The sequence below is a fragment of the Myodes glareolus genome, chromosome 5 (assembly GCF_982192425.1).
Source record: "Myodes glareolus chromosome 5, mMyoGla1.1, whole genome shotgun sequence".
NCBI lineage: Eukaryota > Metazoa > Chordata > Mammalia > Rodentia > Cricetidae > Myodes > Myodes glareolus.
Genome location: NC_142030.1, coordinates 67,045,885 through 67,073,117, shown reverse-complemented (window position 1 = coordinate 67,073,117; position 27,233 = coordinate 67,045,885). Strand labels below are relative to the sequence as shown.

At 36.8% G+C, this 27,233-nt stretch overlaps 1 protein-coding gene across 5 annotated transcripts in view; it reads right to left on the bottom strand.

Annotated features, from left to right (window-relative positions):
• Positions 1–27,233, bottom strand: part of Rasal2 (RAS protein activator like 2) — a 267,727-nt gene that overhangs the window by 103,273 nt on the left and 137,221 nt on the right. Inside the window, exon 1 of one of the 5 annotated variants that reach the window (XM_085688052.2) lies at positions 17,865–18,020. The exons of the other annotated variants lie outside the window; for them this stretch is intronic. Within the exon in view, the coding sequence (XP_085544178.1) occupies positions 17,865–17,877 (13 nt within the window). The 5' untranslated portion in view covers positions 17,878–18,020. Of the gene's footprint in view, positions 1–17,864; positions 18,021–27,233 lie in introns of those variants that run through there. 5 annotated transcript variants of the gene reach the window in all.

Sequence of the window (27,233 nt, the reverse complement as noted above, 5' to 3'; positions counted from 1 at the left end):
GACCAGCCTTGTCTATCAGAGCTAGTTCCAGGACAGGCACCAAGTACCAAACCCTGTCTTGAAAAAAACAAAAAAACAAAACAAAACAATACAAAAAAAAACCCAAAAACAACAACAAAGAATTGTCATCTCCTCATTTCTCTCATTTTCTATTATCGAATCAATGCATGCATGATTTATTTCTGGTTTCTCCCACCACAAGATTAACCCCTTGCTTTAATTACACCCTCGATCATAAGCCCACAGAAGATGTTATTCTCTCAGTTACTCTTCTCTATTCGAAATGCAATGACTTGTTCTCCCTTCTACCAAAAACTCTGTACAAGTTCCCATTTAAAAAGGGGCAAGTTTCCTTTTTTAATTAAAAACATTTAGTGTGTACGGCTGTTTTGCCTACATATATGCATGTGCACTGCATGCATGCAGTACCTGCAGAGGACAGAAGGGTATATCAGAACCCTTGGAACTAGTTACAGATGACTGTAAGCTGCCATGTAGGTGCTGGGAACCAAACCTGAGTCCTCTAAAAGAATAGCAAATGCTCTTAACCACTGAGCCATCTTTCCAGCTTTGTGTGCTTCTTTTCTATCACAGATATCTTCAGGAAAGAAGTTGGGTGATGGTGGGACACACATTTATTTCCAATACTTGGGAGGCAGAGGCAGGCGGATCTCTGTGAGTTTGAGGCCAGCCTGGTCTACAGAGTGAGTTCCAGGTCAGGTTCTAAAGCTACACAGAAAAACCGTGTCTCAAAAACAAAACAAACAAACAGACAAAACAAAATGAAACAGTAACGGAAAGAAGCTTAACTTAAAGCTTTCACAGTATTACTACCAACTACCTATAGCAATATTAGAAGATATGATTTGCCTTAACTTGAAGTTGTCAAATCCAGTGGTCTTCCCTGGTGTTTCTTTGGCATTTACAATCACTGTCACTACTGGCCACACTAGTGGCCTTTCCTCCCTTTGCTCAGTGGTACCACACCATCCTGGCTCCTTCCTATGTTTATGGTCATCTACTCTGTATCTCCTCTTCTTCTCCACCTATCACAACGCCAGTGTTCTTCAAAGTTACTACTATCCCTCTATGTTTCCTATTTATCTCTTCTTGTCAGTCTGTCAACAGTAGGTATCACTGTAGATGTTTTTGAATGCCCATCATCTTCCTTCTGTAGGCAAATAGCTTCCAAATCTTGATTTTACCTGCTAGACAGTTTTCAATTATCAGATATATGTTTGCTCAGATGTGTACTTATCATGATATATTATTTGTGTTTTAATGAATGAACTTTGCCTAAAGATCAGAGGGCAAAGGAGCCATGCTAGTCAACCATCCAGATCAGGGAGTGGTGGCACACACCTTTAATCCCAGGTCTTGGGAGACAGAGGCAGAGGGATCTCTGTGAGTTAAAGGCCACCCTAGGCTACACAAAATTGAATCTGTCTAAAAAAAGAAATAGAACTCACAAAAGGTGATCCCAGCACTTAGGATTCCACACCTTTAATCTCAGCACTAGGGAGGTGGAGACAGGAGTGATATGGCTGGGCTGAGAGAGGATTATAAATGGGAAAAGACAGGAACTCAGTGGAGTGAGAAGTGTGGAGTCTTCAGGATTCCTGGACACAGGATCTTGCCCATTTTCAGTAGAGGTAAGACCCAGTTGTTGGCTGCTTTGTTTTCTTGATCTTCAGGTTCAACCCCAATATCTGTCTCCGAGATTTTATTATTTGTGCTACATGTACCACCTACCTGAAACTCAACACAAATTTTATCATCTCTTAAACACTGGCTCCTTTCTCAACTTGGTCTCTGTTAACAGTACCATTATCCTTCCAAATTCAAAACCTGACTCATTTTATTCTCCTAATTTTTCATCAACTGTGCCAACATAATCTTTTAATATTTCTCCACCTTTAATTCTCAAGATATGCAAACATTCACTTGCTTTTAAGAGTTTTCAAATTGATGGGAAGATAGGTGATTCAGTCTACTTTCTACAGGCATTTACAGGCAGGTAAGATAGTTTAGCAGGCAAAGGCCCTCACTGTGTAAGCTTGAGTTTGAATACTAGAGCCATCTTAAAAAAAAAAAAAAAGTTGGGGCTGGAGAGATGGCTCAGCGGTTAAGAGCATTGCCTGTTCTTCCAAAGGTCCTGAGTTCAATTCCCAGCAACCACATGGTGGCTTACAACCATCTGTAATGAGGCCTGGTGCCCTCTTCTGGACTGAAGAAAGAATACTGTATACATAATAAGCAAATAAATATTTTTTTTAAAAAAAGTCAAAAAGTCAGATGCAGTAGTACACATGTGTAACCCCAGCACTCCAAAGGGAAGAATGAATTCCTGAACTTCCTCTGCCTCTAGAACGTAGGTATGTGTGTACATATTCACATGCATTCATACACTAATAACATATTTAAAAGTCCTACTAGGGACACTGGGACTTGTTTCCTCTGCATATACTGGATTTTGGGGATCCAGTCTGTTTGGATACTCACCTACCTGGACCTGGAGGGAGGGGGGAGGAACTTGAACTTCCCACAGGGCAGGAAACCCTGACTGCTCTTAGGGATGGAGAGGGAGGAGGAGTGAGAGGGGAGAGTGGGAGGGTGTTGGGAGGAGGGGCGGAAATGGAAACTTTCATAATTTAATAAACTTTGAAAAAAAAAGTTGATTACAAATATATTAGATTTATTAGACTTACTCATTTTATTTTATGCATGTTTTGCCTGTATGTATGTCTGTGTACCATGTGTGTACTTGGTGCCTATAGAGGTCAGAAAAGGATATCAGATCCCCTAGGACTGAAGTTATATACAGAAGGTTGTGAACCACCATATGAGCACTGGAAATTAAACCCAGGTTCTTTGCAAGAACAAGTGCTCTTAACTGCTCAGTTATCTTTTCAGTCCCTTATAACCTACTTTTAATGATATACAATCAAAACAATAATATAATAAAGAGGGCTGAGGACAGGAACCCTTATTTTACACCTGACTTACTGTAAAAGTATTCAAACTGTCCTAACTGCTTTTGGTCTTTTCCTTCCTAATACTAGTTTTAGACTTATATTTTCTTAAAAGTTTCATGGTAGTACACACATTCAATTCCATCATTTGGGAAAGAAGGGCAGGAAGATCAAGAGTTTAAAGCCAGCATGGGGTACATGAGATCCTATTTGAAAGTCATATTTTGAAAGTACATTTTCTTGATCATATATTTTTAATTCTTCCCATCAGCTTTCAGGATAAAACTCTCATTCAGTCATTAATTACCCTGTTATGTAAAGCTTCACAGTAAGCACTAAACACTCTTCGTTATCTTTCATTACTTCTCCACACAAACCCCATTCCTTTTAAGTCAGTTTATTCACTGGACTTGAAAACAATTTAATATTCTGTATGACGGTTTTTATACAAGAAAACCTACTGTTTTAATAAATACTCATTTGATCCTTTTGAGATTCATATTAAATCCTCTCGGTTCAGCATTCATAATAAAAAATGAGTTCTCCTCTCTTCAAATGCCCAAAGCAATTTTCACCTTAACAAATAATTTCACAATTAGGTACTTTTTTTTTTTTGGCTGTAACTGTCTTGATTTATCATTGAATTGTTCTCATTTAACTCGTTCACAGTTTATATTTTTTTCCCCTAGCCAGAATCTATGCTTTTCTAGCAGTTTTATCTTGTACTTCTTTGTGTCTAAAGGCAGCACCTAACAGTGTCTTAAACACTATTTCTTTGGGCAGAGCATATACAGTAGTAAGAAAGGAAAGCGCCTGCCCGAAATATGGTTTAGTAGGTAGAGAGATTTTAAGGTCCCACTGAAATGAACAGTGGAATGCCGGGGGAAATGCCAAAGTTTCACAGTAGGGACTTAACTTTGTCTGATAGGTGATATGAAAATCATGGACGTTTTGAGTTAAAATAATGAACAGGTATAGATTATGAAGTTTCGTTAATGCAGTAGCTTGTCAAATTAACAAACATACCTGAACATTACTGCCTAGAAATGATACACTAGAGTACAATCAGCATAAAGAACTTCTCTTGAATCTTTTCTAGACAGAAATCTGATTTAAAATCCCCAGGGAAGAAATCATAGTTTGACAGGCTTTCTGACAGAAAATCTTGATTTCTTTCATACTATATTAACATAAAGCAGACTGAATTATTTATTTTTTCCTGGCATCCTCCTTGGGCATAGTATGTTTTCATGAGTGGCAACTATGTTAGTAAATAACAAAGGTTTTGTTTAAACCGTAATTCAGTACAATCTAACTCTAAGAATTTTCCTGGTTCTTCTGAAGAGTTCAGTAAATTCTTTATTACTCACAGATGGAGATGCTTGTAATTTACAGTCAGGAAAGAGCTCCAATCCTGAAGATAAGATTTATTAAATTAATGTGGTGCCTCACACCTATAATCTTGCCTTTGGGAAACTGAAGGAGGATTCTATTAATTAGAGGCCAACCTGAGCTACACAGTTAAGTTCCAAGTCAGCCTACTACAGAACAAGTCCCTATCTCAAAATACCAAACCAACTCCCATCCCAAGATTTCCTTACATCCAGGGCTTAGTGCTGCAGAGCAAAGCATGGAACTCATGGAAGTCTACTCGCTCAGCAATTAAACTTTTCTACAGCATTCAAGTCAAATGTACATGCTAAACATTCCTTTCATAAGCAGAGGTGGAGAACTGAAAATTGTCTATGCAGACATCAGTACAACGATGTACAAAGATTTGCAGCTATCTAAGTAAGTTATATTATCCTTGCCTTTATCACCTCTACTTGTCGATGAACATGAATTACAGTAAAACAACTCCCTTAATCAAAGGACAGACGCTAAGGTGGGCAAGGATACTACTGTAGTGTTTTAAATTTTTTTATTTACACATCTTATTTAACCGAATTCTTTTTAGGTATAGTAAGATAAAGACAAAAAAAAAAAAAAAGGAAGAAGAGAGAGGAAGGAAGTGGAAGAGAGGAAGTGGGAGGAAGGGAAGAAAGAGAGAGTGACCAACCAGGACCCCAGGTTTAATAACTAGAATTTATAAATGTATTCAACAGCAAGGAAATAATGTTTAAAACTGTCTGTGCTTTCTTTTCCTGTGTTGCAGGAGGCTACACTTTGTTGGTTTTACTGAGGATATCTGTATTTCTGCGAACTTACGTTTCCCTACAGATATGTGTATTTATTGGGGCAGGAGAGCAGGAAACAAGTAGAATGAGACCAGACTCCAAAGACACCAAAACTTGGGAGGTCTACAGTTTTTATGGTTATACAATTACCCAACATAATGAGGCTGTGATTAAACAAAGAGTAGGACTAACATAGAAATATATCTACCTAATGACAGAACTGGAAAAAATTGGATAAGGAGAACCCCTTTAAATCTCAACCGCAGGAAAAAAGGAATCAGCTATAGAAGGCTAAGATTGGAAACCAAATTGAATTTAATAAAACAAAGGAAACTCATGCTAACTATAACAGATGTTTAAGCAGTGGCAGAGGTATCTTTGACACTAGCAGAAGACTATTCATAAGTCTTAAGATAATAGTCTTAGGGAATTAATTAGAAGACTGCAAGGATTTCATTCACTTAAAATAAAGGTATGCCAATATGTATACAAATGTATGATGAATAAAATTAATAAAAACAATAAATTTGAAGAAAATAATTAATAAACAGAAGTACTCACATAGGAACATAAAGCTGTTCTATCAAAGTAAGGTTATGACTGTATTTATAACCTAACTTTCCTAGTTATTTATATCTACAATTCTAGGGTCCATAATTGGCACTTAGAAATTTATTTAAAGGCATCTGTAAATACAGAGTTAAAGTAATTTCTGGTCCATATGTCCAATTTTAAATGCTCAGAAGAAATCCTTTATGATCACTACAGATACACTTTGCACAAAAGCTACTTTTTTGTTTTCCACGAACACAAAGCATCTCCCTCACACTCACTCGGCAAGTATCACTGTTACTGTACTGAGAGTAGTGTAAATTAATAGTATATTTTGGCTATCAGAAGTTATCTACATGCCATGAACAATTGGCCAGATGACATGGTAAGCTCTGTATGGTGCTAGCACTCTTTGTTAAAGCAAAGCAAATTGCCCCTTATTTCTCACCCAGTGTGGGCATTATGTCTACAGATAGCAAAAATAAAAAACAAACAAACAATAAAAAAACTTTGAAATACACACAACTTAAACACATTTTTCAAGTTCTTCTTTTTAAAAACACAAAGTCAGATTTGCAAAATTTTGAGTGTTATTCCCCAAACTACAAAAAGTTTGGACAACAAAGGGTTACAAGAACAAGAAAGCCCTACCTTACCCAGAAATGACAGAAGGCTCTTTTCCTCTTCGGTGCTACTATCCAACCACTCGGCCACATCACCAGGGGAAAGGAGACTCATCCTCCAGCCAGAAAACTTTTCCATACAGAGTACAATTACTGAATGAGGAAGCAGCAAAAGAGGGATACAGAGACTAAATTCTCTGGGGGATGGGGTGGTCCAATACTGAAATTGCAAGCTAAGCTATAACGATGAAGAAAATGTGATCCTCCTTCCACTCTGAATTCTGTCTCTGTGACATCAATCTAACACAACACTGGGGTGGGAGGATGAGGGGAAGAGAGAGGGTTAAAAGAGGGTGGTAGGAGAAAGGAAAGAGAGATTTGTTCTCTGACTCTTTTTGTTAAGCTTTAGCCTGAAAGAGAGTGACAGAAAAAAATTGAATAATGATGTGTGTTTAATGACAGGAGAAGCATGAGGAAATAAAGAACAGACATTCAAACAAAACAAAACAAAAAAAGGGGGAGGGGGAGTCCTGCACTGGAAGCAGCCTCGATATCCAGGCAGCACAATAGCTAATCAGCTAGGTAAAGCACACACCAACAAAAACAAAGATACAAGAATAAACTCAGTATTTTGTTTTGTTCTGAGGAGAAAGGTTTTCAAATTTCCTTTCAGTCAGAACTGCAGCTCCCTAGCCTTTCCTGCCTTAGCTGGTTCAGCAGCATCCCAGCCCCCTTCAGGAGGATTTCCTGTGAGCAAAGGCAGGTTGATAAATCCGTGAATAGGAAGCTCTCATCTCTCCTTTTCTTCTCCTCCTGCATTCCTCCCCCCACCTCGCATGGCGACTGCATTGATCGACAATAATGGAATCTGCAACAGACTGCCAACAGCAACATTAAGGATATTACAAGCCCATAAGAATTCGAGCTGGTGGTCGGAACTTGGGGGCAATTCTGGGATTCTAGTCAATAGCTCTTTCTTTGGAAGAAAGAAAGTGTGCGTGCATGTCTGCGTGTGTGTGTGTGTGTGTGTGTGTGTGTGTGTGTGTGTGTATGAGTGAAAATCAAACTGACCCACTGAGAGTCAGATGAAATCAACTCCTAGATTATGCATCTACATTTTGATTTTCAGTCTATTATTGCACACTATTTGTATACATGATGGTTTTCCCCATTAAACCTCATGCCTTTAGAAAGTAAAACCTATTCTAATTAAAAATTTATCTAGCATATGGATGTCATGATATCTACTAAAAGATATATTACTAAAAATGAGATTATAATTTCTGTGCAAAAAATAATATTAAATAATCTAACATATTCCTAATTGAAAGTTCCCTGACATTAGTTTAAAAAAATTTACTTAAGTTATATATTATTTATTTGTAAGAAAAATGCAGAGTTATAGTATCAGCAAAAACAATCCAGCTCTATCAACCTTTTCTGCAAACTGTGTGAGTAAGAGACTATGTCAATACGTAAAGCATTACACTGGTTCCCCCTGAGAATAGTCATAATTTAGCACTAATTTGTCCTTGTTATATACACCCTCCTTAAATATAAGGCAATAAAACTTACCCCTCAGATAATGTTCCCTCAGTTATTCACTATTTCTGATTTTCCTCACAGTTGCCCATACTTAAATGTTTAGATTCATTCTACATTAGTGATAATACATGCCAAACAATATCTTAAGCCCTGACATAGAGATAGCTGCAAACAAGAAAGTCAAAAATCTCTAGCCCTCCTGGGCTTAGAGTATATAGGAAAGTAGTAAATAATGGGCGAGATTAAAGGATAAAGTACATACTATTTTTGGTAGTAAATAGCACAAAGAAGAAAACAAAGAAGGCAAGATATGTAAGTTTGAAGCAGGTAATTAGTCAACCACACCAAGAAGTGACTATAAGGTAAAAGTGGTGGGGCTCGGGAAGAAGGAAGGACCCATCAAAGCTCAGAATCAGGAAGAGCTAGGTGGAAAGAGGAAAAAGATAAAAAGTGATTGGGTCCACAAAGAAATTGCAACCTTCACCAGGTAAAATTGCAAGGTCTTTGGCATTTTGCCTTAAAGTGAAAACTGGGGGAGTGAGAGGATGCATAAGGCTATTTTTGTTTTGCTGTGAGAGCTATCATGAAAAACAATTCACACACCATCACCAATTGTTCCTCTCAAGTTAATTTGGTTTTGTTTCTGGGAGGGGATTGGTTTTGTTTATGTGCAATGCCTTAGGCTAAACACTAATTTAGCACTAACTCCCTCAGTCTTAGAGTATTTTTTAGAACAATCATTAAGTTGTGCAGCCCTCACTACTACTTAATTCCAGAACGTTTTTACTGCCTCTCAAGAACCTCTAACAGCCCACTGTCAGTCACTCTCTATTCTTCCCTGACTCCTAGGCTTCTAGCATTACTAAGTTTTGTCTCTCTGAATTGGCCTCCTCTGGACTTCACCTAGTATGTCTCTGTGCCTGTTTTCTCACACTGGGGTTCATCCATACTTTTGCAAGTACAGACCTGTATTACTTCCTACTCTGCATATTTGGGCTGTTTACCCTTATAACATTGCAATGATGACATTAAAACCTGTACATACGTTTTTATGTGGAGGTCTGTATTTTAATAGAATATCAAAATAAGATGTCATACAATCTTCATTTTTATTGAAGAATTTTAAAGTACTGTAAGAGAGTTATCTGGCAATTTAACAATCATTTTATTTTCTTTCTAAATATCATGGGATGCATTCATCTTGATGAAACTAAAACTCCTGACTCAGTTCCTTTTCTCCTACATTATCCTTGTACATAGGCAAAGATTATCACTAAATAATAATAAATGGTGGCAGATAAAACATGGCAGATAATATTTTCTAAAGTAATATCTAAGTTGGCAAAAGTGGTGGAAATAATTTCCTTGTATTTTTATGGAGTTTCAAGTTCAACAATAAGATACAAGAATAATATAAGGACCATCTGTGGGATTATGACTGAACGCCTCTAAGTCAGAATCCCGCCCAGGCAGAACGATTTAAAAAAAAAAAAAAAAAAAGACTAATACAAGGTACTTCTGAAATCTCTTTCCTAGACTCACCTACCAGATGTCTATATGCTGCCAACTTTGCTTCATCATTCTCTCTGTATATTTATCATATATGTGCATTTTCTGAATCACTTGTGAAAGTTGGACACATTTTCTTTTGCCATAGACTATTTTCAGTTAAGTTTCTTAAACAAAGGAAAATCTTTCTCATGAACAATAATAATTAAAATTATGAAATTTAACAGTGGCATCGATTGGTATTTTAAGAATAAATTAGAGATACCACTAACTATACTATCCACTATCTGAATTTTTCATTAGTATCATAGCCTTGTGTTTGAAAAACCAATAATCTGGAAATGATGAGATGCTCAAACATTAAGAGCATGGGCTGCTCTTCCAGAGGACCCAGGTTCATGACTGTCACATGAAGGTTCACAACTGCCTTTAACTCCAGCTCCAGGGAATATCGCACCCTCTTCTGGCTTCTGCAGGCATCAGCCAGGCATTGCATCATTAGCAGACATACATGCAGGCAACACACCCACACACATAAAATAAAATCCAATTACCCTATAAAAATCTGAATCCAAGTTCAGGTATAAGTTAAAATAATCATATATATTAAAAGTCAAACTAATGTCGTTCAAAATTGGAAGGATTTCTGAATATATGGCCATTCAGTGCCTGCTGTGATAGAGAGCTACAGGAGTGCTGACTCCAAGACAACGGAGTGAAAGGCAGCAGTGCACTTGTGCCTCGTTACTGCTTTGGCTAGGTATAAAACTCATTGTCTAAGAAGCTTAAACTGAATACCAAACTATACCCTTTTAAACATTTTGAAGAGATTTTTAAAGTTTTTGTTTATTTATTTATTGTGTACATATACATGCATATGAGTGTGGAGGTCAGAGAACAAATTGTGGGAGTCAGTTCCCTCTACCAACCTACCTCCAGCTTTCAAGCAGTTGTACATAAATCATGCATTAGCAAGGGTCTCTCACTCTGTTTACTTGTTCAACTTGTTTACTTCCATGTTTTTAGATCTGATGAAATTAATGAAGCTAAAATGAACTTTCACTTATTTGGATTTAGAAAGAAAAGTCATGGAGAAACAAGGATATTAGCAATAAGAGATGTAACACAATTGAAAGTGTACTTAATAGCATAGAGGATGCTTTGGTATCTATCCTTCATGATACAACTTAAAATATAAGGCAACAAAAGAGGTAAAAAAAAAATCTGTTCAAATACTACTGGTTGATTTAATTTAAGGAAACTGAAGAGCATCTAGGACTGAAGATAATTAGATTATTTAAACATTAAAGCTATACTTCTAAGAAGAAAAGAAGTATCTAAAAAATAATCACAAAACTCAACAGCAGAAACTGGAATAAACTGATTTAAAAACTGGCAAAAGGCCTGAATAAATATTTCTTAGAAAACATAAAAATGGCTGATAGCAGGGCTGGGGAAATGGCTTAACTGGAAAAGCAATCGCTGTGCTGGCATGAGGACCAGAGCTCAGATCCCAGCACCCATGTAAAAATCTCAGTGCTATGAAGAAGACAAGCAGGTCCTCAGGACTTGCTCACCAGCTAGTCTGGATGAAGATCCCTGGTGGAGAGGAGCAGAGAAAGATACTTGATGCTAATCTCTGGCTTCCACACACCCATGCACACCAGGAGACATATGCAAAACCCACACAGAAATTGAAGGCAACACAGAGTGATACAGAAAAATATCCAATATACTCTGGTTTCTACACATGCACGCAGCGGTACGTGCATCTGTGTATACATGGGGGTACACATGGGCTAATACACAAAAGACCAATGGGTATTCAAAACAATGTCCAACAACATTACTATCAGGGAAATGTAAATCAAAACCACAGTGACATCTTAAATCAGATTACAGATGCTAGGTACTCTAGTCCATAATGGCTCAATATAGTAAGATTTTCTTGATGGCTTTAAAGAAACAAGTTGCCAGGCTGTGAGGCAGATTTGAGAGCAGAACCCAAAGGTGGTCTTCAGGAGCTAATAATAATCCTTTCTTAATGGCCAGCAAAAATGACATGGATCTCAGTCCTATCTATTCAACAGGTTACAAGAAGAGGACTGAGCATGGAGCTGAGATGAAACACACCTGGTCTACTTGATTTGATCTTGTAATCCCAGCAGAGAATAAACTAGACTCTACTTGGCCTTCGGGTCAGGTAAATAATAAACAGGTATTGTAATTTGCTAAACTATTAGTATATAATTATATAGCAGTATACAATTAATTTAGGAGACAGGGAGATGGTTCGGCAGGTAAAGGTGATAACTGCAGGTCTGAGTACCCAAATTCAAATTCCTTGAAAGTCACAGAAAAGTCGCATGTGGCAGGACACATACATAATCCCAGTACCCTACAGTGAGTTGACAGGCAGAGACAAGAGAATCACCTGGAAGTTTGGAGGCCAACTAGCCTGACATATGCATCACACTGAAAAGAAGACAGATTCTGCCCAACAAAGTGATAGGCAAGAATTAAGTCTCAAAGGTTGTTCTCTGAGCTTTTAAATAGACTGCTCCTCATTTCTTGTGTTGTACAAAGTATAGATTGTTCATTTTCATTGTTGTATAGAATTCTACTATGTAAGCAAATCAGAATTTATCCATTCTGCTACTGAAGGTAATTAGGGAAGTTTCTGATTTTTAGCTATCAAAAGCAGTACAGCAATACACGTTTGTACATGTCTCTCCATGACCATTTCTGCACCACATTTCTGTTCAGAATTGTTGGGTCACAGAGCATTGTTCAACTCCAAACCTGCCAAACATTCTCCAAAGTAAATGCTCCTGCTTATACTCAGCAGTCACGTGTATGGTTTCTTTCTTTCTTTGTCTAGATTCTTAACAGTACATGTAATTTTCTGCTTTAGCTATTTTCGTCATTTCGATGGGGCATGATTCTATTTTGGGAGCTTCTCTCTGTAGACTGTATGGCTTCCTGTGAAATGTGCATTCTAATCTTGCCTTTTTCTTACAGATGTTTTCTTACATACCAAGAATGAGTGTCAGAATGTTCAACTGTCTTTTTTCAGCTATTGAGAAAATGTAATATAAACATCAGTAATACCAAGGCTAAACCCACAGAGCCTCAAACCCTTCCCATTCTTTTACACAGTTTTTACATGGATGAAGAAAAACAGTCTACATTTAAATATTAAAATACTACACTTTCTGGAAAATTTGTGAGGAAGCTATCCTAAGTTACAGCACTTTAGAGCAACAAGAGAGACAGAAATTTCAGGCCCACTACTTAATGAAAATTTCACTGTCCAATAAAATTTGCAAGCTATTCACTAGAAGATGTGCTTCTGGGAGGAAAAAAACTAGTAATATGATTGGTTGGACTTTTCTCCTAAGGAGCACTGTACAGAAACCTGGCTTCTGCTTTCAAATGCTTTAGCATTTGACAAACAAAGCAGTGCCATCAAGGCCTGCCCCAAGCAGTTCCGCTAAAGCAGGGAAGATTTGCAGGGTCTTACAAATACTACTGCAAGAAGCATTAGTTTTATTTTCTTTAAGAATGGTAGCAACTCCTGGAATTTATTCTGGAGATAGATATGAGAATGACATGGACTCCAATTTGGGGGAAAAGTTAGTTGTCCTTTTGTGCAAATTTACCTTCAAAAGTCGATCATCAATCATTTACTGAGTGCTGTTTTTATAGAGTAAGAGAAGAAATAAAACTAGAAGACTAAAGGCATATTTCAAAAATGTTAGCAGTTATAAAGCCAGACAAATAGTTACAAGTAAACAATGTGGTGCTCACCACTTCAGGGAAGTACAGGAACAGTTCATTGAACTTCGAGTTGTGGTAAAAAGGCACCCAAAAAAACTACCGGGCATTTGTTTATATACACACACACACACACACACACACACACAGAGAGAGAGAGAGAGAGAGAGAGAGAGACAGAGACAGAGACAGAGACAGAGACAGAGACATAAAAGAAAAATATTTTAATTTGTTAAGAATCTCAAATTTCTGTACTGGCAGAGATAGCTTACAACAACAACAACAAAAACCACTCCAAATGTCATGATACAATCCCTGACACACTGGTTTTCTACACTCTGAGACAACACTGATAAGAGTTTGCTAGAACTCTTAGGAAGTCAGTCCTGTGCAGGTGACAGGCTATGACTGCCTCCCTGCTAAAAAGGCAATACACTTTTTATCTGTCCTGCACTAAATACCTTAACTCACACCTGTTTTCACACACGTGGGGTTCTTGTGGCTTTTCCCATGCTTACTGTAGCACACTACTCCTCTTAAAATTCCATTCCATTTATTTACTTGACATTTAATATTCTAAGTGTTCTTGAAAAGGGGAACTATTTAATCAGGGATCCAGACATCTTAGCTTTCCTATTTTCAAATAGCTAAAGCAATAAGTAGGAACAATGGACTGCACAGCAGTCTACACAGGTACTCCATAGCCTTTGAAAATGAACTCAAGATGTCACAGCCATCTGTCCAAAAGGTCGCATGCTCCCCTACACAGACACACACACACACACACACACACCACACACAGACACACACAAAACCACTAAACTGAACGACAACTGTGTGCTCCTGACAGCTCAAATTGCTTAACTTCTAAGATCAGACATGAGAAAAAGAAAGCAGCAGTTTTTCTTCTTCAAAGAATAAGATTGCACTGGTCATCAGTGGTGGTGCACGCCTTTAATCCCAGCACTAGGGAGGCAGAGGCAGACCTCTGTGAGTTCAAGGCCAACCTGGTCTACAAGAGCCAGGACAGGTTCTAAAGCTACAGAGAAACCCTGTCTCAAAAAACAAACAAACAGGCTGCAAAATCTCATTTCTCAAGGCTTGCTGCAGGAACTCACTGCTTGTAAAACACTGTGAACCTGGAGATGAAACAAATAAACAAACCAAACAAAAAACGTGCTATTCCAGAATTAAGACACCGGCAGATCTCCCCTTCATCCTCAAGTTCACAGTGCTTCTGATTCAACTTAATGCCAGGGTCTGGGTTAGGAAAAGAAACTATCACAGAAGACAAAGACCTTCATGTTAATCTTTAATTCAGTCAAATTTCTCTTATCAAGTATGTACTAACTTCATTTATGTGGTATTGCTTAAGGTTTCTGAACACAAGCTGATCACAGTCAAAGACAAATGGGAACCTTAGTACACTTGAAAATCTCAAGAAGCAAAATTCATACTGCATGCAGAGCAATGACCAGGAACAACTGGGCAAAGAGACACAACTCTCCCTACACTCTTCAGAGTATAAAATGAGGCAAGCATTAATTCACAGGAGTTACTTATTTTTCACTAAAACCGAAACCCAGAGAAATGTAAACAAGAACAATCATGAATAACCACTAGAGAGCGGCAAAGAACAGACCAGAAACAAACAAGGCTATAACAAGCATCATCTACTGAAGGAGACGGGAAACAGTCATACAGCTTCTGAGAAGGGATTCCTGGAGCTGTACAAGGAAAACATCACACCTCTCACGAGTAAATAAATTAACTTCATAATTCAGGGTGTTGCATATGCTCAGCTTCATGTCTGTGCCCTTGATTTTTTTGCCTTCATTTTATTTGAAGAGACAATCCTTTGAGATTTTATCAGAATAGAAAAGAAAATTATATTCAAGAGGTAGAAAGAAACCAGTAAAAAGAAGAAATCCTGGGGCTGGAGAGATGGCTCAGCAGTTAAGAGCATTCACTGCCTGTTCTTTCAAAGGTCCTGAGTTCAATTCCCAGCAACCACATGGTGACTCACAACCATCTGTAATAAGGTCTGGCCTGCAGGCATACATACAGATAGAATATTGTATACATAATAAATAAACAAACAAACAAACAAATGTTTAAAAAAAGAAATCCTTTGAGTAATTCAAAGTTTTGATTAAATATAATAAAAACTGACTACAGAATGGCTTGCCTTCTTTGGGAACTTAATACATAACCTGTATTTATATGGAGACATACGGAATTAAAGATATATATAAAACTAATAATACTGGTGGCACGAGATTCTTGAGTAGTGGAAATGGTTCTTCTAGGAACTACTGATCCAGCTGCCTCCAGCACACAGGAGACATTCTTCTGCTTGTTCCTCAGTGCCCTGCCTCATTCCATTACCATTTAAAACAGATACCTAGCTGGTTTCTTCTATTCTAGAAAGCATAAGCCCTTATTGTCTGAATTAACATGCAGACACTTGCTTCCTTTTCTGGCACAGCAGTGTAGTTCATAATGACCAGGTTGATTAGTTTTGTGGTGATGTTGGTTAGTAATGATTTATTTCAACTCAAGTCAGTAAAATATTACCAATGAAATAGGGTTCTGATTGTTCCTGGCAAAAGCAAACAACACCCAGGCCAAAGGTCCACCTTAATCTCCCCTACACTTTCTATCCTGTTGTGTACACATGAACCACGGTAATCATATGTATACCACAGCAGTTCTTTCTACATATTTTCAGGAGAATGAAACTGAAGACAAAAACCCAAGCCTTATACAGTTAAACCTAAATACTATCAAGTTGGACTCGGTCATTATTTTCACTGCCTTCAGTCTGCTTATAAACAGTGTACTTCAGTAATGGGTTCTTCAGTAAGACAGTGAACAGTCTCTTGTTTCCTGTTGGGTGGGGAATTCACTTTGCAATGGTTTCTGAGACAGCCCACAGCAATAATGAAACTATTCCTTACAACCTACTGCCAATCTCCCACATACTTGTAAATCAGCACTCAACTTACACAGATTCAGCCCCATACTGGAACGAGCAGGTTAGGAATAACACAAAAGAATAATGTGTCTTCACTGTGCTTATAGCTGAATCAGACTAACTTGTTCCCAGGGGTTTTAAAGAACCATGACAGATTCTTTTGGCAGTGACTATCGTTACTATTTAGCTCACCAGAATAGTGTGGCTTTCATCACAAAAGTCTCCAGAAAAATGCAAAAGGACTACTTGACAAACTATGAAGACAGATGTTCACTGTCCTGATTTTCAAGATCCTCCACTTAAGTTATCCTCTAACATGTAATTCGTGAGGCAAAGTAACAGAACACTCAAATGAATAAAGAGAAACAGAGCTGGACCCTGGAAAACAACTAATCCAAATGATTGAATACTTCAAAAACTCTATCTTATCCTTCTTTATGAGAAAGAAGTGAATATAGGAAGATTTTATTTTTGCTTGTAGTAAAAGATAAAAGTACATAAAATAGATATTTGTATATAACATGCAGAAAATTTCCAAGACTTCAAATCTTTAAAAGAAATTATAACAATATTAAAAGTTTTATCTTCATATACATACAAAATGCTACTATGTAATATGTAACTTAATAAGATTAGCATGTAAACTAGGCATTTTCCTTAACTACAAGACATTTTTACTTTCTAATAAGTAATTTATAATTGGTTTTATTCAAGAATATATATTAGTACTAATTTTTTAATACCCAATCCTCAATATTTATTCCTATAAGATTTTAATATGGGTTCACAATACATCTGCACTATTTAGGTAATAACCCATCATTTATGACACTACCAACTACAGTATACATAAAATGTAAGGTCTACAGATAAACGGTATTATACAAACATTTATGACACTACCAACTACAGTATACATAAAATGTAAGGTCTACATATAAACGATATTATACACTACCAACTACAGTATACATAAAATGTAAGGTCTACATATAAACGGTATTATACAAACAAGAAACAAAGAAACCCCAAAATCCCAAATCAAAAGACTTTAAACTGAGAGTTTCTAGGTTTTCACTTGAGTAAGTACCAAAGTCCTTAGGTCTTAGTGTTCTCACTGAAAATGAAGAAAATGGGCTACAGACAGGCAGTCTTTAAAGTCCCAGATTTAACTTTCATGAGTCAACCAGTTAAAATCTCTACATTGTCATCTGCTGGTAGAGAATATTAAAAGGCAACCTTTTGTAATCAGAAGAAGCACACTTTCCATATGAATACTCTTACTGTTGTCTATGAATCTAACCTGTTGAACTTTCTGGATGACAATTACATTCTATAGAGATTCAAGCAGTGCCCTTTATATCCTGCTGAATGTTAAATATATTCTGTCTCTCTCAGAAATGAGTTCTATCAGTTTCCAAGTATCTTTATATTTCATGAAGAATTTCGAGGCAGATCCAAAATAAGTATCGATTTCATATTGTATTATTAAAAGAATAAGTAAATGTTGTGTAAATATCTGCTACTCTCACTATTCTTCTAATTCCAGATGGATGCTTTAGTGTTGGATTTTGTGCTACAACACTGATAGTCTCTACACATATTTTTGTAAACATACAGAAAGGAAAAATAGCTCACTTTTAAAAATCAATACTCACGACCGCAAATACATCTGCATAATAAAAGACATTATCTTAACTACATACAAACATTAATTCTTAGTAGTTCTTACCTGGGCTCTGCATTCGTTGAAGTTTCTGGGTGTTGCTAGCATGATCTTTCCCGCACGCCAGTCAGAAACTCCGAACACTGTGTACAGAACTCGCCTGTGCTTGCTCTCCAGTTCTCTCTCCCCTTTTGCTCTCACTCTGTGCCTCAGACAGTTTGGAATGTAGAAAAGCCAGAGCCAATGCCAGTCAAACTCAATCCACCCCCTCCTTTCTTTTGCTAGAGAGCCCTAAACAATAGCCACTCTTCCTTGCTCACTCACCACTGTGTCTCTTTCATTAGCATTGAGTACAGAAAAAAATATGTCCGGAGGAGGAATGTGATTTGCCCAGCTAGGTAATTCATTTTTTTCTATTCCAAGGGTGGGAGGACAGATTGTACCTCTTTTTGTTTATTCTGAGAAGTAATTTTTAAAAATCTACTTCAAAATCTGTCCCATTTTAAGGCTAAAAAATTAAAGCTAACTTCAGATCTTATTTTGAAACGTTGCTGTGTTAAATCAACACAAACTTTTTAAAGTACAAAAAATGGTATAACTTTCACAGACACATCAATATCTTTTAAATTACTTTATTACTTTATTAATCAAACCAATTTAACTCATCATGATGGAAATATATTCAGAAAAGTTTTTATTTCTGTAAGGTCCTTTGTTTAAGCCTCAAACTGGAACCTCAAACTGGAATTTCATTTTAAAACAAAGACTGGTAACTGAAGAGCAATTTTATAAACTGAGAGATTCCACTAAACTAGTTTTTTACTAGGCCTGATGAAATTATAGATAATATCATCGTACTCAGTCATTTGAGTCTGTTCTAAAATAAGACACTTACGAGGTATTTTTCTACACTCCGAAAAATGGAAAGCAGGTTAACAACATGATCTTCATTACTGGTATGAGGACCGACTATGTTACACTGCTGCTCATTGCTGAAGTTAGCTGTCAAGTAACCACAGTAGAATCTGGGAGCCACTTCAGGGATGGGGGGAAAATGAAAGGAAGGCAGGATCGACCTGTGAGCTGGTGCTTAGCAGTGATGGATTCATTCTGCACTGTCTCCTATCTAGATGTGTGTGTTAAATGTAATATATAAGCTTCACATTAGCTATTCAAACATACACAGACAATATCTATGTACATACATGTGTTGGAGAATATATACCTATCTTTTGGCACTTCTTGAACTTTCTTCCTAAGTCTTAGTGATTTAAATTATATGTATTTAGGAAAAAAAATTTAAATGGATGAACATTCGATTTCTTTATGATATTTAAGTATATATCACATTGTCTACTGTACAAAGTACACTACACTTTACACATATGTACAGCTCCATTACCCTCCCTTGATGAAGTTTTTTTAAATTTCATAATTTAGCTTCATTTTTCTAGCTTTATACTACATTTTGTCTGTCTGTATTTTCAGCTTCCTGTTTCCATTCCGTATAAACTACTTATTCCTTCAATCCTACTGCTATTCAAATATGAAAGATGAAGAAAAGCATAACCAAGTATTATGCAGGAATATTCAAACTGAGTGTCTGCACATGAAGACTTAACACTCCAAAGATTTAGACCTTGCTCTCTACAAGATACAAAGAAATACTGACGCTTGTACAATACAAAGTTACATCATTATAAATTTCTGTTTATAGTTGATCTTAGAGCACACAAAGCACAATGAAATTAACTATTCATAGCAATGCTTAAAATAAAGATAGTGATTCCACAAGTCCATTTAAGAGAATTAATAGTGAGTATAAGTCACAGGAAGAGATTTCGGTTCAAAATAACAAACAAAACGGAAGTCGGAGTTCATGTCTGACGGAAGTGACTTTCTGAAAGTCCTGCCTGCTGTGCAAGTGAGCATCACACTCTTCCCAAGCAGACTGGCTGTCCACTGATCAAAATGCTGCAACCAGTTGTCAAATTTTGTTACTAATATTAAACAACAGTAGTGTTATTTATAACAGAGTACAATAATATTTTCTCAAATGTCAAAAAAAGCTCATGAACATAAACTCAACTGTGAGGGTTGAAATATGTTTTTAAAACATTAGACTCTGCAATTATTTATTAATCTTACAAAAGTTTTGAATGGTAGTGAGTTCAGGTCAATAATGGCACTGTTAGGTATCTGAAGGAGAAATTATAAGACTACTTTATTGTGCTATGAGAAAAAGAACATTCACTTTCTGCAGTTCTAATACTTGATAAGATCTTGATTCTGAGATCCCCTGTTGAGGAAAATTTTTTTCTTAAATATAAATATGCTATTCCAGTCAGTATTCAATACTCTTTTGAGGAGATGGCACCTCATGCTCCAAGAACTGCCACAGCACAGCACTATCTTTAATATCATGCTATCTGCCCAGCCTTGGAGCTCTTGTTGCTCTGCCAGGCATGTCTGCTTTCTTATTTATCATTCAAAATCCAGATTCACAATTATTTCTTAGTATGGCGTATCTTAACTTCCACAGTAAGAGCTGATCATCTTCCTATGTAGTGTCTCTTTTCCTGACCTGACTATTTCTCATCACAATCCACACTTTATTTTATCTATACCACACACGTTCTGATGTCTAATGTCTCTTTTCCCCACCACAATGGGAGGGACATTCTGGCAATGGAAAAATCGAAGGAACATTCATCCTGCTTTCCACCCAGCTCCAGACTTTATGAAAATATGCATGACATCAGTAGGAGCTTAATAATTGATAGAGGGACAGACAGAAGGATGACTATGTTTCATTTAGCATGACCTTATAAATATCTAGACATAGTACACTTTAGAATAACTTTAAAACAGGGAGATAGTACATCCACTTCATATGTTATAGTCTGACTGAAGTAGCCAATTGAAGGCAGCAGAATTAGATATCAAGGAAAGATAGTTACTCAGCTAGAACCTACTCATAATGAGCAAAATCCTGGCCAGCAGTTGTTTCCAGTATTTCCACCTTATTTCACTGGTGAGAAGCCTATAATCAGCTGCTATGCTTACTGCCTTGGTTAGGGAAACATCTTCTGAAATGGAGACTTAAGGGTTCAACTAACGTTTAATCCTCTGTTACAGCACTAGGAAATTTTCAAAACTGCTGAGAAGCATGAGGAAATGCTTCAGTATGCAGTCATTAATATGCTACAAAGTGGTTAACATCCATGGTCATGCAGAAAATCCCTCTCTTGCTAGCAACGGCCTCAGAGAGTTAGGTTGAGTTTTGATCAAAATTCAGAGGAGATCGAGTGTATTCAGGGTAATATGGCTATAAACCTGATCACAATTCAGAACAGTCCATTACGCGCCAACCATGTTCACTTCAGATAAGAGAGACCACTTAAGCTGCTTTATTTACGTTATGATTGTTAGATTCCACATGTTACCTGAATAGGTAATTAGGTAAGGTATTCTTGACTAATCCATTTTACACAGTTTAGCCCCAGCATGATACTTAGTAAATGCTTGTATTACACTGCATGAAAATCTAAGTGAAAAATGTCAAATGATGACTGCCATCGTAGCCAAGTGATTGAGTATGTCTTAAGCATATGCTAGGCATGGGTCTCCATACTGCCAAAACTAACAAAACCAAAACAATAACAGTAAAATATCATTAATGAATAACACTAAATAATTAAGCACAAAATGAATGGCTGAACTAAATAACTATAAAGGTATCTTCCAGTTCTGAATTCTATAACTTTAAAATTCAAACAAAAGGAACATCACAAATCAATGTTCTCTTAATTATGAACTAACATTCAACCCTCTTATTAAACACTTTAAAACTTAATACAATTATAATTTATTCACACTGGATCTCAAAAGTTACTCATCATAATGCAGGTAAACTCCATGGGGGCAAGAAGCACACCTGTCTGTTCACTGCTGTAACCACAGTCAGGTCTACATAGTAAACCGACGGTTTGGCACAGGCAAAAGTTGACTCCTTGGGTGCTCTATCTATGCAAGATTCCAAGGTGAGTATCAATAAGCTTTGTCTTCATTAATAAAAAGCTAAGAGAAATTTTCTAGTTATAAATCAATGAAATAATCCATTCTTGTGAATTTTTGAAGACTGTGGATGATACATTTTCTCTTCATGATTAACAAAAGTACAGTCAAAGAACTCTTTGATCCAGGTATAGAATTCAATGTGCTAGTCACTAAAACTCTGACCCACAAATGTAATGTTCTTGGGAAAAAAAAAAAGAACACATAATTAAAAACTTATACATCAAATTTATTCATTTTCAAACAAATCAACAAGCAAGCAATTCTCTAACACTTATCCTCTACTCTTCCAAGCAGAAACACATCTCAGTAGCAGCCAGGCTGAGGTGTACACCAAACTGTGTAGACACTGGCTCTTGTACTTATACATGTTCCCTCTTTTGAAGAGCAGATGGGTCATAAACACAGCTTCTTCTAACCACAAACACAGCTTCTTTTAATGTTGGCCTACAGGAAAAGGCATTTTGATAATGTGTTCTTCCTACTGAATTCTTCAAAAGTTCACATTAGAAAAAGAAACCATTGTTTATAATTCTAATGACAAACACCAAAGTCACCCACTTATTCAGAAATGCCACGAAATTTTATAATTAATACACACACACACACACACACACACACACACACACACACCTCATTCTACTATGAAGAAAAGGCCTTAGAAGACCAGTTTCCATTAGATCATATGGATGGCACTATAGTCGCATGTTTTTAGGAAGGGCACTTGACAAACAAGTGATAATAGTCAGAGGTTTCTTGTAAACTTGCGGTAAAGAATTTGAAGTCAGTTAGTAGTGGCACAAACCTTTACCCCAATACTCAGGAGGCAGAGAGAAACAGGTGGATCTCTCTGAGTTCAAGGCTATTCTGCTCTATAAAGTGAGTTCCATGACAGCCAGGGCTTTTATGCAGAGAAAACCTCTCTCAAAAAGAAAAAGAGGAAGAAAAAAACCTTTGAGAATTACCTTGCTCTTGCAGCTAAGATGACTGCATCAAATACATTTTCTTACCTTGACTGGAATTGGCTGAAGGAAGTAGCAAAGGGAAAGGCCCTATCTGTCTGCTCTTTAACTCTGACTTACATGTGAACAAAACAGTATTGCAAAGAAAATTAGGAAAAACATTAAGTGGGATAGATACAAGGAAATAATTTTGTTTTATATCATTTCAGCAAGAATATCCTGTAAGAATAAGGTTCATGGAAGAATTAAGTAATAAATAACAAAAGGCATCTAAAAGCATTTTGGGGATAACGATAGATAATAATAAATATTTCTGAATATACTCATACTCACACAGTCAAGAGCATGTTTACAATATTATCTCTCTTCATTTATTGTAAGAAGGGATTTGGGGACTGGAGAGATGACTCAGTTAGTTAGTACTGCCTTGAAAGCATGAGTTTGATCTGCAGAACCCAGAGGGGAAGTAGAAAAAGAAAGATCCCAGATTCTTGGGGGGTAATTGGCATGTTTCAAGTCCATGAGAGACTATCTACAAAAACAGTATGGACAGATCCTAAGAAATGACGTTTGAGGCTGTCCTGAGACTCTGTATACATGTGCACAAATATGCACTTGAGTATATGCAAACATGCACATATACAGAATAAAAAACAAAATACATGAAATAGGATCTTAACTTATTTCATTAAAATATGACCTTAGAAAACTCATTTTCCTCAATGGCTTTAAAAACAAATACAAACTTGCCTGCTAGGTTTGTTGACCTTCTATTGAGTGAATCTGCTTTCCCAGCTCAAACATTATTCTAGACCTCTTGTAAAAACACAAATTACAGGTTACTTTCAATACAAATGATGGTCATAGGTATGTGGTCTCTATTTCTACAAAATCTTTTATTTAGATAAAAGATGAACTCTTTTGTTACATTAAGACTTTGGCATTTGAATACATAACATGTAAAACATATTCATACATGATATAGTTCTAAATAATTTATCAGGTAGTTCATTCAATTTCTATTATTACCTAATATGCAACTGAAGCAAACTAAACTGCACCAGAAATAAAAGATAAGTCATAAAACATTTTAGTTGTGAGCCTAACCTTTAAAGGCTGAGCCATCTCTCTAGTCCCATAAAACATTTTTTAAAAAGGCAAACTACCTAAAAGAAAATTCTGATATTAGTTTTCTATGGGGCTGAATTCTAAAATAAACAACCCAAGGGACAAGCCATCTACCCATTTTACAGATGAGGAAATGGAAACAAATACAGAGACCCACAACTAGACAATATTTAGAGAGTAAGGGACTTTGGAATATTCAGCCCTAAATGGGATTTTTCCATCAAATTCCTCTCTTCAAGGCTCATGGAATTCTGCAGGTTAGCACAGATAAATCCTCATTCTGGAGAATGCTGATTGGAAGAATAAAAAGACTGGCAAGAGATTTCAGCTAATTCAGACCTTTGGATAGAGCACATTTCCATAAAAAAAAAGGTAAAGGTAAAGGTAAGGTGGAGGAGCAGAGCAAGAGAGTGCAGGCTGAGGACCAGTGTGAGCCAACACCAGTGTCTGAGATGGCCTGGGATCCTGAAGCAATCCTGTCAGGCCAGAGCCTGAGGAAGCTGTGCAATGAAGGAAAGATGACATTACAAAGCTAGGTCTAGGCTCAAAGGCCTTCAGGACCAAAGAAATCTTAACCTTATAGTAAAGAAAATGGAGATATAATAAAGGTATTTGAACAAAGAAAGTAATATGATTCAAATAATCCTCTAAGTAAATGCCAAATGAGCTGCACAGAAGTTTTAAAACTGGAAGAAATTAGGGTAGAAACAGATACAATGGTCGTACTAACAGAAACATTATGAGAACAGGTTATGGAGATAGGAAGGAATGAAGAGGGAAGATACACAGAGACAATGGTTTTGATTTTGACCGTGCTGGTACAGATATTTACATGGCCAACTGGGATCACAAGTCTAAATTAAGAGGAAAGCCAGAAGCTAGAAATAGAGATTTCGAAACTATGCATATAGAGATGATTGTTTGGAAACACGAAAATGGGTAAAATAAACTAGATAGAAAAGACAAAGCAAGTGGAGCAGATCAAGAATACAATTTTATTTGTTTGGTTTTCGTTTTGTTTTTCTCCAAGACCAGGTCTCACTCTGTAGCTCTGGCTGTCCTGGAACTCACAATAAAGACCAGGCTGGCCTTGAACTCACAGGGATTTGCACATTTCTGCTTCTAAAGTGCTTAGATTAAAGGGCATACCTGGCTACTACTACATATGCTGCATATTTAAAAGAAGAAAACAGAGGAGCTAATGTCCTAGGGAATTATCTTGATAACAGTCAATGGGATTCACACTCCTAAAAAAAACAGTTTTAAAAACTGTTTTGCAGTGCTGTGGAGGTCCATGCCTTTAATCCCAGCAGAGGCAAAGATTTCTGTAAATTCAAGGCCAGCCTGGTCTACAGATGAGTTCTAGGGCAGCCAGGGTTACACAGAGAAACTCTGTCTTGAAAAGACCAAAAAACAAACAAAAACCCAAACCTAGCTGTTTCTTTCTCTAGTCTTTCGTTTACACAGTTTTGTTTTATTTATCTACAGTAAGGAAAGAGACTAGATTTTCCTGAATAAGGCTAAAGACCTCTTGACATCTTTAGATTAGATTACTATAATCTAATAGATTAGAAAAATATTCTCTGCTCATGCACCATGCAGAGCAAAATCTTTACTTTTTTATTTGCATTTTTTATTTAATTTTTTTCATTTTACATACCAACCCTGGTCCCCCTCTTTCTCCTATCCCCTTTACCTTCCCCCATCCACTCCTCGGAGGGGTAAGGCCTTCCTTAGGGAGTTTGAATTTTTTTTTTAAAGAAATAATGTCAAGGGGCTGGAGAGATGGCTTAGAGGTTAAGAGCATTGACTGCTCTTCCAAAGGTCCTGAGTTCAATTCCCAGCAACCACATGGTGGCTCACAACCATCTGTAATGGGGACTGGTGCCCACTTCTGGCCTGCAGGCAGACACAGACACAATATTGTATACATAATAAATAAATAAATTAAAAAAAAGAAATAATGTCAAGTAGTCAAGACTGACCTGGAACTACTTCTTCTTCTTCTTCTACGTCCTCAGTGCTGGGATGACAGGCATATGCTCCATACCCAGTTTTATGTGATCCTGGGGACTGAACTCTGAGCTTTGTGCATGCTAGGGAAGCAATCTACCAACTGGACTACAAACCCTAGTTTAAATATTTTACTCTTGGTTGACACATTTTTATGTACTTATGAGGTACACAATTAGGTTTAGTTCGCACATACACCAACTAATTATCACCTCAGGATACTCGGAATACCCATCATCCTAATGTTTTACTATTTCTTTATAGTGAAATATATTCAAAATTCTCTTTAGACTATTTAGAGATAAATATAATGTGTTCTGTGTAACCTTGTTTACCCTGCTGTGTTACAAAACCTAGTAACACACTCTTCTCTAACCAACTGTCTTCACATCCCTTCCAACCTTCAATCACACCCCCACTTGAAGGTAACCATTATTCTACTCATAATTTTTATGAAATCAGCTTTTTAAGATTCTAATTATAGATGAGACATGCACAGGGTGTTTATCCTTTTGTATCTGACGTATTGACCTAATGCCATATAAATACATCCATGTTTATTCAATTGACAGGGCTTCATGGCTGAACACTGTTCAGGCTTTATTTCTGTTTAATTTTCTAATACACATAATCTCACATGTAAAATCTAAAAGAGCTGATCTCAGTGAAGCTGAGAGGAGTTTGTGTTTACGTAGGCTAGAGATGAGGTGAGTTAGTTAAAAGAATACATGGCCAATGGTTACTAAGTCACAGTTGGAGATCAGCAAGATATTCAGGTGTGCTTTACACAGTGTGGTGACTACAGACAATAACAATAGTTCACTCTAGTTTTCAGAAAGCTAGAAAGGACTTTAAAAGTTTTCAACATTAAAAAAGATAGATGTTTGAAGACACAACTATGTTTAGTCTTCTTGAAATATTATGCAATGGACACATGTATTAAAATCCAATCCTCACGGGGTGGTGGTGGTGCAGCCTTTAATCTACTCTCTTGGCAAGCAGAGGCAGGCAGATCTCAGTGACTTAGAGGCCAGGCTGGTCTACAAAGTGAGTTCTGGGACAGCCAGGAATGTGACACAGAGAAACCCCGTCTCAAAGAAACAAAACAAAGCCACAACAACAAATCCAAATCTATCCCCATTTATATGCTCTATGTTTACATTTTATGCATCAATTAAAAAATACAAGAACTCAGTGTTTTATGTAGCATCTAGTATACATACATACATATATATATATATGTAACAATATAATA